At 40.5% G+C, this 12,857-nt stretch overlaps 2 protein-coding genes across 4 annotated transcripts; one reads left to right on the forward strand and one right to left on the reverse strand.

Annotated features, from left to right (window-relative positions):
- Nucleotides 1–1,389: 1,389 nt before the first annotated feature.
- LOC127335637 (psbQ-like protein 3, chloroplastic) lies at nucleotides 1,390–2,402 on the forward strand. 2 transcript variants are annotated; one of them, XM_051362361.1, is made up of 3 exons: nucleotides 1,390–1,956; nucleotides 2,063–2,172; nucleotides 2,361–2,402. In XM_051362361.1, the coding sequence occupies exons 1-2, from the start codon at nucleotides 1,423–1,425 to the stop codon at nucleotides 2,159–2,161; spliced, it is 633 nt and encodes a 210-aa protein (XP_051218321.1). In that variant the 5' UTR covers nucleotides 1,390–1,422; the 3' UTR covers nucleotides 2,162–2,172; nucleotides 2,361–2,402. The 2 variants fall into 2 exon arrangements, with proteins under 2 accessions (XP_051218321.1, XP_051218320.1); XM_051362360.2 differs by lacking the exon at nucleotides 2,361–2,402 and having other exon boundaries at nucleotides 1,391–1,956; nucleotides 2,063–2,353.
- LOC127335636 (uncharacterized) lies at nucleotides 2,179–8,073 on the reverse strand. 2 transcript variants are annotated; one of them, XM_051362359.2, is made up of 9 exons: nucleotides 7,665–8,070; nucleotides 6,302–6,802; nucleotides 5,895–5,994; nucleotides 4,944–5,009; nucleotides 4,483–4,606; nucleotides 3,263–3,351; nucleotides 3,067–3,128; nucleotides 2,861–2,957; nucleotides 2,179–2,680 (listed from the first exon to the last, which is right to left on the reverse strand). In XM_051362359.2, the coding sequence occupies exons 2-9, from the start codon at nucleotides 6,598–6,600 to the stop codon at nucleotides 2,630–2,632; spliced, it is 888 nt and encodes a 295-aa protein (XP_051218319.1). In that variant the 5' UTR covers nucleotides 6,601–6,802; nucleotides 7,665–8,070; the 3' UTR covers nucleotides 2,179–2,629. The 2 variants fall into 2 exon arrangements, with proteins under 2 accessions (XP_051218319.1, XP_051218318.1); XM_051362358.2 differs by having other exon boundaries at nucleotides 2,179–2,957; nucleotides 7,665–8,073.
- Between the last annotated feature and the right edge of the window lie 4,784 nt (nucleotides 8,074–12,857).

A 12,857-nucleotide genomic window follows, 5' to 3' on the forward strand; every position in this document is an offset into this window, starting at 1 on the left:
GCTGGTTTCCTCCATATCACTTCTTTCATTGTCGAGTGTCCCTTAGCCGCATGTACAAAGTTGGTTGTTATCGCGTGTATAGCAAACGCTGTCCAAGCTGGTCCTGCCACAGTTTCTCCTTTGATAATTTCCCTTCGTTGCCACCACATGTACCAGCAGGCCACCATAATTGTTTCTACCAACTTCAGTGTGCCTAGCACCGGTGCATTCGATGTCGGCCGACGTAACAGATCCTCTAAAATGGTAGACCCCAAACACTCCCCAAGAACCGCCTGATCAATGTACGCGGAAAGACACAAATTACTCCATATTTCCCGAGCACGCAAACAAACAGGTGAAGAGAAGATTTCGAATATCTTCAGGGCCTACATGACAAACTGGGCATTGGGGTGGCACTTTAATATGTCTGTCAGCAAGAATTGATCTTCCTGGCACCACTCCGTGTAAAGCTCTCCAAATAAATTTTTGGCTTTGCTCGGGACTTCCAGCTTCCAAAGTATCTTCCAAACTGGGTTGATTGCTGCTGCTCCTTGTCCATCTTCTCGCCTCATACGACCCCCAAACTGATGTTGCCATTCAGAATAATACGCCGAACGTACAGAGAAGGAGTGTTTTTGTTTTATGCCACGCAACAAAATCCTCTTGCATGTGTTTGCTTAGAGGAATTTTAGGATTCGCTCTGCATCAATTGGAAGGAAATTGTCTCTAATCAAGGCTTCATCCCATGTATTTATTGATGGGTCGATCAGCTCATTAACTTTTCGGAGTAGGCATTGTCCCCTGGCTGTTAGAAATTTCCGTGTAAAGCTGCTCGGTACCCAATGGTCCTCCTAGATAATAATCTTAGAGCCATCCCCCACTCTCCAAATATGGCCTCTTTTGAAAGTATGGAGACCTGCAATGATACTCTGCCATGTGAACGATGAACCTTTCTTCGGGCCTGCCTTCACAATATTCCCATCTGGGTAGTACTTTGCTTTCAGAATTTGGGCACATAAAGAGTCTGGTCTATTTATTCCCACCTGCCTTGATAACATAGCCAGATTAAAAGCATGAAGATCACGGAAGCCATGCCCCCCATATCCTTAGGTATACATTTTTCACCAAGAAAACCAGTGCATTCTCTTCTGATCTTCTGTGTCTCCCCACCAGAAACCTGACATGGCATCATTTATCTCCTTGCATAACCTTTTTGGTATTTTGAAAACAACCATAGCAAAAACTGGGATTGATTGTATAAGTGCTTTCAAGAGGATCTCATTTCCTCCCATGGATAAAAATTTCTCTTTCCAACCTTTGAGTCTTTCAATAATTCTTTCAAGAAGACAGAGAAAACTTCCACTCTTGTCTACACCAACCATTGCTGGTAGTCCCAAATATTTATCTGAGATTGCCTCAGCTTATCCGAAACACACGGCTACTATGCTGTGCACGCCTGAACCCATGGAAAACCGAAGAAGATTACACCAAGGTGGAAAGACTCGATCGGCCATGGCATTGCAGCTCGCCATCCAATCGCTCCACACAAGCCTCTCCCGCTACCCTCTTAACAAACCCACCACCAAGCCGCGGAGCACTGGCCACCAGCAACCGCAGGAACCAGCCGCCACGACCAGCAGCAGAAGGAGCCTCGCGACGGCGGCGGTGGCGCTCATTGTATCCAATCTGCTGCCGCCCACGACGGGCGCCGCCGGCGCGCTTGACCTCGACCTTCGGATCACCATCCCGGAGCAGTCGAGCGAGGAGGCCGAGGCCAACGTGAGGACCCACGCGAGGAACCTGGTGCGCGTCAAGGAGTACATCGACGCCCGGTCGTGGCGTGAGCTGCAGGCGGCGCTGCGGGCCAGCGCCTCCAACCTCAAGCAGGACCTGTACGCCATCATCCAGGCGAAGCCGGGGAGCCAGCGCCCCGAGCTCCGGAGGCTCTACTCCGAACTCTTCAACAGCGTCACCAGAGTAGGGATCGCACACAAATTCAATGTGTCTTATAGTAAGGCTAAATGCAAGCAATCGAACACTCATAGTGGTGCTGATCCCGCTCTTCTGCTGTGACTATGTGCAGCTGGACTATGCGGCAAGAGACAAGGATGAGGTTCAAGTAAAGGAATGCTACGGCAACATTGTGGCCGCCATTGACCAGATTTTTGCCAGAATCATGTAGTTCTTGCACTGGTGAGATTGGATAACATTACTAGATATCTGGACTTACGTTTACATACAGGGAGAAGAAGTAAATAGTGACCGGCAAAAAGGCTTTTCTTTTGCTATGTAGCTAGTTCTTATTGGCTTCCTGTGCTACATTTTCTATTTACTCTACTCTCTCTGGAGGAGAAATCCAAAAAAAGATTCAATATTTGCAGGTGCAGCAGGACGAGAAAAACTGCAGTTTCCTGAAACCATCACTGCTCCCTCAATGTTCAGCCACCAATATACAGGCTTGTTGTGATGCAATGCAGAGTGGCTTCTCAGTCACCTCTCCATTGATTCTATATAGAGGAAGAAGGTTCCCCTGGTGACTCTATTCATCGCCATCTGGCGTATATGCTGAAGCAGTATTTATACTCACTAATTCATCAAACTACCGATGAAGTTTCAGTATCTGCCTCATCTGTGACCTGTTGGCTATGACTCACCATCCTCTTGGCTCCTCCTTCAAATGGCTTTTTCCAAGAACTTGTGCCTTGAGAAAGAAAGGTTACTTGGTAAGTTGGTTTACTAGATCAAGAACGGCACAAGATTGTGAGGTTCGAATTTCAAACAAGTTCATGAAAGAACATGAAATCACTAGGTAAAATGCAGAACTTTAAACTGATATGTGATAAAAGAGTGTCAACCAGTGGCAGGAACTTGAAGTACTTACCATTCTAGGATCTGGGAGCAAGTAGCTAGCAAGATTTTCATTCACCCAAACTGGCAACCGAGGCATCTCACTCATTTTTCCAGGCATTTGGCTCATGCTGTTTGTAGAAAAAGTGTCATTAGAGGCAAGGATTTTTTTCTTCACAAGCTCAACTCTGGTATTTTTAAAACTGAAATATACATGCATCAGATGAGTAATATATTTACGTTTGTAAAAGGCCATCAATGTTCATTCTCACGCGATGGAATAGATCGATATTGTTGTGAGCCTGGAAGAAAAAATGTACTTGACATGAAATTCATTCTTAACCGATAATGCTCCAGATAAAGACCGACGACAAAATCATGGAACTCCTCCACTCTGTTGTACAAGTGATTGCACATGACAGGAAAACATACTAACCTGAAATCCTTGAATATTTGTGTCTATCTGATTAAGAAGCCGATTGTTTTCATCCAGTACATTCTGAACTGCCCGATCTATCTCAGAGGCTACATGGTGGAAAAGATGCACTTGATCAAGTTATGGAACAAATTGATCAGAACAAATTGAAAGCATATGCCAAATCTCGTCGAGCCTCAGAATCTCCTAATCTACCAATTATCTTTGAAGTTCAGGAGGAATTGGATTGCTATTTCAGAGTACGTTTCATCTCTAACAAATAGTAAATGGTCAAACAGGTTCTACATATCCACACGTACTAAATGTTCGGTGAATGATATCTAAAATGACAGTTCTCAGTATTTGTTGCAAGTACAGAAAGACATGCATATTTCAATGCTAAGTTCCAATGTAGTCAAGTATCCCCTGGTTTTTGTTAAAATAATCCCTGCTGGTACACGTTAAATTTAGAATTGGAGTCAAAAACTAAGTCAACAGCAGGAAGGAAGTACCATAATTTTGTTCTAAATTCTTTACTCCTATAAAGATATCAGGCTGGTGACATGGTCCATTCACCGTAGGATCGTGAGAACCATCAGATCTAGATCAAACTAAACGTCTTTACATCTCTCTTACCTTCTTTGTAATTTTCAGCAAACCCAACACACTCCTCCACATTGCATTGCCTTTTTGCTAGAAATTCAGGGTAATATGGTTTTATTATTTCGTAACAGCGCACGACACTATGCCAACAAATCTAGCATGTGAAGCCTGAGTATTTACTGCTACGACATATTTTTAGTTTTCTTTGCATCCTGCCTCTTTTCCCTTCTTCCTTTTTTTTCTATTACCTAGCAAGAAGCCCATGCATTGCTACAAGCTTAAAACATAAGTATAATGCATGCTTACAATGCTAGCTATTGTAGATGGAGATGATGCTCTCTGTATTTGCAAATTCATGGCAAAATAAGGTGTTTCTGCAAAACATATTTAAGTTTGCAGAGTGTAATCTTAGCTCAATCTGAACTATTGAGAGAAAATCAGACGGTCAGTACGATCCTAGGACAAACAGACCATCAGCACAAGCTGGTTTTTTTTATACGAGTAAATAATAGATATATAAATATAACATAGCAGGCCTCTAGAAGAGGAAAAAAAAAAGGTAAACAGAATTATGGAAGCAACCAATTAGTACATGGTAAATTGTAAAAGACTGCCTGATACTCAGGTGACCCACTAACCTCCAGATAGAAATTGACTGTTTTGAATGGCATGATGTGGCACAAAGGAAGAAACTCTTGTATCTGTCTGAACAGAATAACTGGTACGGGTACCCCAGGACGACGAAGGCCCTAACATATTATCCTGAGAAATAACCATGATTAACACCAGAACAAAATATGCACGTAAATGTGATAAGCACAAGAATAATGGATTATAAGTGTATTTACATAACCTAAACTTTTCCACCCTGCAAAGAACCTTTCTTTCAAAAATACCTTTCTAAAGAACTGATTGCATACTTTTGAGGGCCCTTCTTATTTTTCAGAAAGATATCCAATTCCTCCTAGGTATTCTTGTTTATAACTTACAAACCATTTGAACTGAAAACTTTCTAGCTTGTTTTATCTCTAATGATTTGGGGTAGTTAAGGATATCAAAAGAAACAGAGTTCATCAAATAGAAGAAAAGACGCTAATACCTTTCTATCTTTCATTTTTCTGCTATGATGCTCTGCAGGCCTCCGTCGTCTTGTATTTTGTTTGTTCTGCGGAAGATCACATCATTTAAATTATTAAAAATGGAATACAAAGAAGGCTCTTATTCAGCTAGGAATATATATCTTCTTAATAGCATATGTTTCAGATTAAAAATTCTAGCTTTAGCTACCAATATTTTTGATAAAACTGTGAAGAACATATAGCACATTTGGGTTCCTGAGAAACAATATATACACAAGACCAAAAAGGTACTGCATCATACTTTGATTTCCAACAGCACAGAATTATTGATTAATCAAAAGCTCAGGCAGGTCATAGCAATTCAGCTTTTGTAACTAATAAATATATTGAGCCAAAAAGGTGGAACACTGATGAAATAAGTATTGCATGCTTTATTATTTTGTAATTAACTAAGAGCACTCTGCCTTTGATATACCTTTCCTTTTAGGTAACACGAATGGACAAGAATAAAATAACATACCAAAATAATATACTGATTGCCAACTCATGTCCCACTATGAAAGGTAAAAAATGCACAAATGCAGTATCTGTATATACAAATGAGAATAAGTGTATCTGCCACTCATCCTAATATATGCAGACATTTAGAATAAGTGCATCTATCACCCACTCAAGTGTGTTCAGGTAAATCTTGAAATTTAAAACAAGTTTAGCATGTCCCCCAAAAAGGAGATGCTTTAGGAGAAAAACAATAAATTTCTTCTTATAGATTTGCACCCAAGGAAATTGCCAATCATGTGTATGTGTTATTATCTTTCTTAATCAGTGGTCAGATCTAAATAAGAGCTGCTCCTTCTTGGGCATGAACTCTTTACTGATATACCCAAGAAATACCTTATACAGATGACATCCATGTAATCAGAAAAACAAGAACGAATACAGAGAGTATGTACAAGTTAGAGATTACTTACGCCCATCCATTGGCATCTCATCGCAACATCCCTCACCGTCTTGGTTGGTATTGATGCTGCTATCTTTATGTACTTCATAATGCCATGTTCATTCACATATCTGAAAGGATACACATGAGGGGTGATCCAGCGAACCCATGTACCAACAAGATATAGAAAGATTTGCAAAAAAAAGAGATAAGAAAATCTTCATGCTATCATCAACCAACAAGATAGACGGCTCGAGCATAGTACGGCTTTAAATTAATGAAGCCAAACCGGCATGTTGCAACACAAGTCATACGAATATTACAAACCACATGATAAGAAATCTCTACCAGTTTTAGGATAAACCTCAACAATTAAGACCCCATGTTCTATACTAATTTTTGCATATGACAGCAGCCATACACATGGGAGTAGTTTACCTGTCGAGGCAATCTTTCAGCACCTGGAGCTCGAGATACGACCAATCCGCAGCCAGGGGTCCTCCATATTTGAGGTTCTGCGCAGAATCAGCAACCATACTGGATGGACTAGTCGAGACAACTACTGAAGGTGTTGTGTTCATCATCCCCATGTTAGTCTCGATGCTGCTGGAACAGTCCAGGTACACTGGCATGCCTCCTGACCCGCTACTTGTCGCGCTTGTTTGAAATGAAACCACATTCTGGCTGCAGAAAGGCTGCGAGAATGGCTCAAAGTTTTGATTAGGATCGTCTTCCATCAGCAACCCCAGCAAATCCTCTAGAACAGAATTTGGCGTCTCCAGCCTCGATGGATACACTCCACAAATTCAGAATGCTGGTACCAGATCAGAGCTTCGTGATTTTCGGCTATAAGTTGTAGTGCATTTTCACACAACCTGGACAAGTTTGGTGATTACTTCTCCAACAATTGTTCCAAGTGTGGACTGCTGGCAACTTTCTCTGCAGATGCAATTATACACGCCAAGAAAAAGTTAGAAACCTTGAAATTTGGAGAAAGAGTACTCGGTAGAGGGAATAGCATGAGACAATCTTCTATGACGACAGAAAACCCCGAAATGTTTTGTGTCTAAAAAGAGAAATATTCCGAACAGAAGTAGTACACTTTGACAGAAGCAGAATTTCTTTTACTTGTCAAAGACCCTAATGTTCTGTCAGTTCCATAGCTAAACAACCATGACAGTTGAAGAACACTATACTGAAACCTCAATCTTTCAGACTAAGAGTCTTTCTCTACATTTTCCCTGTAATACTCGAAGGAATGAGTTCAAAAATCAGCCAAAGGTACTTTCTCGATCTATACGGTATACGAGTTACATGATTAAATAGATTGCCCAAGTATGCTTTGTGTGGACCCAATAACAGGGTTGGCAGTCAGTGCTTATGCTTGCGGAACACATGGAGTGTAAAAACCCCATACACAACAATAACTCCATGAAGGGATCAAATCAAGAAAGTAACTTGTGGATAAGGACCCGGCCAATCTGCTCCTGCAGTTCATGAGTCGTAGATAGAGACCTAAGAGAAACCTCTAGAAATTATTACGTAAAGTCAGACCTGACCAATCAATACATAGTCAGGCTAAGGCATGCATGCAAAGCGCCGTCAGGCAGCAGACTTGGAAATCCAGAAGAGTTTTTACCAGTTTATCAAAACTCACATGTCTCCTACGAGAGAACCAAATCAAGATAACAACCAGAAAGGAAGAACAAGTGGCCCTGACCCTGGCAGAACCAAAATCGGCCGATAAACACCGGCAAGAACACACAGGTATGCAGACCAAATTGCCAGCCAGCGAACTTACTGGTTCAAATCCGATCTGCTCGCAGGAGAGAAAGCAAACTCCAGTGTGATTCCTGCGTGTCGCTCCCCTGGCGCGTGTGTTGTGTGACGGTGCGCCTGGTGGTGGTGGTGGTGGTGGTGGTAGTGTTAAATGGTGCCGCCCAGCTTTGTGCGCTCCAATGGGGAGGAGGCCAAAAAGCGGCGGCCCCGCCTCTCTCCAGTAAGCCGTATGTATGTGGCCTCTCTCAAAAAGCCAAAGTCGTGTGCCAGTTTAACAACTTGCGCGCACAAAAGGATGGAGAGGAGAGGAGAGGGAAGGAAGGAAGGAGTGGGCAGACGGGATCTCTGTTGGAATTCAGATTTCAGAGGGGGGAGAAGATCCTAGACAAATGATTGCCACTCTTGGTTTCCATCTGAGGTTTCCCTCCTTCCCTCAGTCTTTCTCTTCTTTTAGAAGAGGAGGGCTAGCGACACGAGGTTTAATTTTCTTTGGAAAGAAACACCGAGAGGCACTGTTTATACTTTATATACTTCCCCTGCCTCTCTCTCCCTTGCCTTTTTTAGGATTTCTTTTTTCATGGGAGGAAAGCAACATGACAATGTTCCTTTCCACCCAATTTATATTGTTATGAATTCAACTACCTTTTTTTTCCTTTGTAATATTCCACCGTTTGGCAATATTAGGACATCCGCAATGTTGTACACTTGTACAGGTGAGAAAGAAAGAGTGCCGCGTGATCTTCGCCGAAATGATGGTTTCCCGTCATAGGAGAGGTCTTCCTTTTGTCGGCGCGTTCTCCTACATCATACTATATATTTACATTAATATTCCTCGCGAACATATCTTTTATTAATGCGACCGTTGGTTGTTAGAGGTGACATTTAAGACAAACTCCCTCTGTTTATGTATGCACGGTGTTTTAGAATTAAACTCCTAAAACAACACCGTCCATCTTTGGGAAGTTACGTGCTATAGTGGTCATGCTGATAAAATGGCTTTCGAAGGGCAAAGTGTGCAAGAGAAAATTGATGTAAAGTCACCACGAAATAGTAGGCTAGTTCATAATAAAATTTAATCTTCGATTGGATGATACTTAGAAATAGTGAGTAATACATTCTATAATAGTTTGATTGTCATCACTCATCACTACGCACATGAAATGTGCTAGAGAAGGATGTCTTCTGTATTACAAAGGTAGCATGTACTTTCTCTCGTGGTCGTGTATACATTACTCACCAAGTTTCCTTTTACTCTCTTCTTGCAAATTTTTAAAGCATGTGTATATATATTTTCCTTTAACCTACAAAATATGAGTTATATGGCACAAAAAATACCGCTAGGAACTTCTTTCGAATAAGAATCTAATGACAATCTTTTTTGTGCACTATATCACATATTTTGTGGCCTAAAAGTGTGAGGGGTTATTATAATTTGGGAGGAGGGAATATGACATTAGAGTTCTACTCACATATTCGTGCACTCCCATCATGTCAGTTAGGCCAACCTAAAATGAGCTATTCCACCCTTATCAAGTGTAATGTTACAAAATATAAATTTGGTTTCAAATAATTATTCACAGAAACATGTTCCTTATTGGCTCTTGTTCGAATATATCTATGAGAATGACTATCTTCACTTATTTCCACAATCTAACTCAAAACTGTAAAATTATTTATGATTACATATGCCTTAGTTTCTTCGATGAGTTTAGTGATATTAGGGCACCTCTAATGGCATATTTTCCTTTCGTCACATGTTTTGATGCTTCATATATCTTTACATTAGTCCATCTCACACAAAATATCTAATCCCTTCGTTCTTGTTTATAAGGTGTGATACGTCTCAAACGTATCTATAATTTCTGATGTTTCGTGCTTGTTCTATATATCAATGTCACATGTTTTATATACACTTTATATCATTTTTATGCATTTTCCGGGACTAACCTATTAACAAGATGCCGAAGTGCCAGTTCCTGTTTTCTGCTGTTTTTGGTTCCAGAAAATTACTTCTGCGAATATTCTCGGAATTGCACGAAACAAAAGGCCAAGTCCCTATTTTTCCAGCACGGTCACGGAGTTCGAAGGAGAGACGAAGAGGAGCCACGAGGTGGCCACCTCACCTGGCGGCGCGGCCCCACCTCCTGCCGCGCCAGCCTATGAGGTGGGCCCCTCAGGCGCCCACCGACATCGCCCTTTCGCCTATATAATCCTCCCGACGTGAAAACCCTAAAGAGATCGATCATATTCCAGAAGAACTCCCGGAGCGCCGCCGCCATCGAAACCTAGTTTCGGGGGTCAGAAGGTCCTGTTTCGGCACCCTGCCGGGACGGGGATTAACCCCCGGAGCCCTCTCCATCGACGCCACCGCCTCCATCATGCTCCGTGAGTAGTTCCCCCATGGACTACGGGTTCTAGCAGTAGCTAGTTGGTACTCTCTCCCATGTACTTCAATACAATGATCTCATGAGCTGCCTTACATGATTGAGATCCATCTGATGTAATCGGTGTTGTGTTTGTTGGGATCCGATGAATTGTTACATTATGATCAGTCTATCTATATAAGTTTGTGAAGTTATTGTTGCTGCAACCTTGTTGTGTTTAATGCTTGTCACTAGTGCACGAGTGGCATGATCTTAGATTTGAGCTCTATAATTATTGCTTAGATTGTATCTACAAGTTGTTTGCACATGTCTCTGTCCGGAACCCGAGGCCCAGAGTGACAATAACTGGGATAACCGGAGGGGAAGGTTTAGATATGAGGATCACATGTTTTCACTAAGTGCTAATGCTTTGCTCTGGTGCTCTATTAAAAGGAGTACCTTAATTACCAGTAAATTCCCTTGAGGCCCCGCTGCAAACGGGCTGGTAGGACAAAAGATGTTGTGCAAGTTTCTCATTGCGAGCACGTATGAGTATATATGGAAAACATGCCTACGTATAATTAATAGACTGGATGTTCTGTCTTAATGCTATTTCAATCCTATCAATTGCCCAACTGTAATTTGTTCACCCAACACTTGTTATTGGAGAGTTACCACTAGTCTAGATAGCTGGGAACCCCGGTCCATCTGTCATCATCAAATACTCACTCGGTCCTATATGTCATTGGAAGTAGTATCAACTATTTTCCGGTGCCATCTCCTACGTGTTCTTATTCTTTGCTGCTGTTATTCTTGTTACTATTGCTCTCATATTACTGCTGCTTTCACATCACCCCTGTTACTAGTGCTTTTCCAGGTGCAGCTGAATTGACAACTCAGTTGTCAAGGCTTATAAGTATTCTTTGTCTCCCCTTGTGTCGAATCAATAAATTTGGATTTTACTTCCCTCGAAGACTGTTGCGATCCCCTATACTTGTGGGTCATCAAGGTGCACATGTTTTTCGAGACAAATATGTATTATTTGATTCATATTGATAAATACTTTCTAATGATATAAATTATTTGTCAAATTATCCTCATCTACTTTACTGATTCTTGGTTGAAATAAAATCTTGAAAAACATGTACACCTTAATGGGGATCCTTTTATTCAAAGGAATTTCAAAGGATTTGTTTACTTAGGAAGCATTCTACATTGAGTGTTTGATTCAAAGGAGTACAATCCTTTGGAATTCCTTTAGATGATTTCCCTGCCTTCTAGTTTGAGGGAAAATTTCCATCCACACACCAACCCCATGTTAGTATTCCTTTTCTTTTCCTATGATTCAAACACATACTTGATCCAAATCCATGTAGACTTTTGATCATATAGGATTCAATAGGACATGATACTTCAATCATGTAGTTTTCATGTTCTTGTGTTTTGAGAACCCTGCCAATCAAGGGGACCTATAAATAAAAATGGAGGGATTATTAGAGAAACTATTGGTTTTTAGAGGTGACATTTAAGGTTAAATCTTTCATTCACGTATGCACGGTATTTAGAATTTAGACTTCCAAACTGGCTACAACCATCTTTTGGATATTGTGTGTTAGTCTAGCGCATACTTCTAAATGTCGGTACAAATGGAGAAGTATGCAAGAGGAAATTTGTGCATAGTTACCACAAGGAGAAGTGGTTTCGAAAATAATTCAATGTTAGAATGGCATGTAGCTAGAGATTAGGGGAAAATACATTGTATAATAGTTTTATTGTCATCCTTAGTTATGCAGAGTGCACTGGAGAAGGATTCCTTCTCTATTACGTGGAAATGCATCTACTTTCTCTCACATTATTTTGATCTAGTATGCATGCCACCAAATATAACTCGACGTGTATGGATGTACCATCTTACTCCTTCCTTACAAATTGATAAGACGCATGTCTACTTCGTAAGGGTGTGGCGCCGCCTCTCCTAGTGATTGAGAGATAAAAAAAGTTGCATTGTCCTACAAAGAAAGACGATGTTTTCTCTATCATAGGAGATGTCTTCCTTTCGTCACGCGTTCTCCTACATCATACTATATCTTTACATTAAGCCCTCGCAAAAAATCTTTTATTAATGCTACCGTTGGTTAGTTCATAACAAAATGTAATGCTAGAATGGATGGTACTTAGAAATAATGAGTAATCCATTCTATAATGGTTTGATTGTCATCACTACACGCACGTGGAATGTGCTAGAGAAGGATGTCTTCTCTATTATGAAGGAACCTTTACTTTCTCTCGTATAAGTTTGATCGTGTATACATTACTCACCAAGCACCGTTTTACTACCTCCTTGCAAATTTCTAGGGCATGTAAATATATTTTACTTTAACCTACAAAATATGAGTTATGTCACAGAAAAATACCACTATGAACTTCTTTCGAATAAGAATCCAATGATACTCTTTTATGTGGCCTATAACATCGAAAACCTCAAGTGTAGAATGGGCTACATGTAGCCCGGCTTTGTTTTCTTTTTCTAAAATTCAGAACTTTTGATCTCAAGTTTCAAAAAAATCAAAAAAATACATGGACATAGAGAATGTTGTGATCTATTAGTGTGTAAATTTTATGATTGAGATAGATTGTATTTTCCCATTAGTAAAATGATAAAATCTCACAAAATGACAAAATATAGATTTTAGTGTACTCTTCATTACATTTAAGAGAGGAAAAAATAAAGATTTGTTATATTTGCTAACCACAAAATACAACATATTCCATTCTAAAAGTTTGCTCACTTGTAAACTACAAAAATCCATTCTCCCTATAACACATATTTTTGTGGCCTAAAAATATGAGGT

This window comes from Lolium perenne, chromosome 2 (genome assembly GCF_019359855.2).
Source record: "Lolium perenne isolate Kyuss_39 chromosome 2, Kyuss_2.0, whole genome shotgun sequence".
NCBI classification, from domain to species: domain Eukaryota; kingdom Viridiplantae; phylum Streptophyta; class Magnoliopsida; order Poales; family Poaceae; genus Lolium; species Lolium perenne.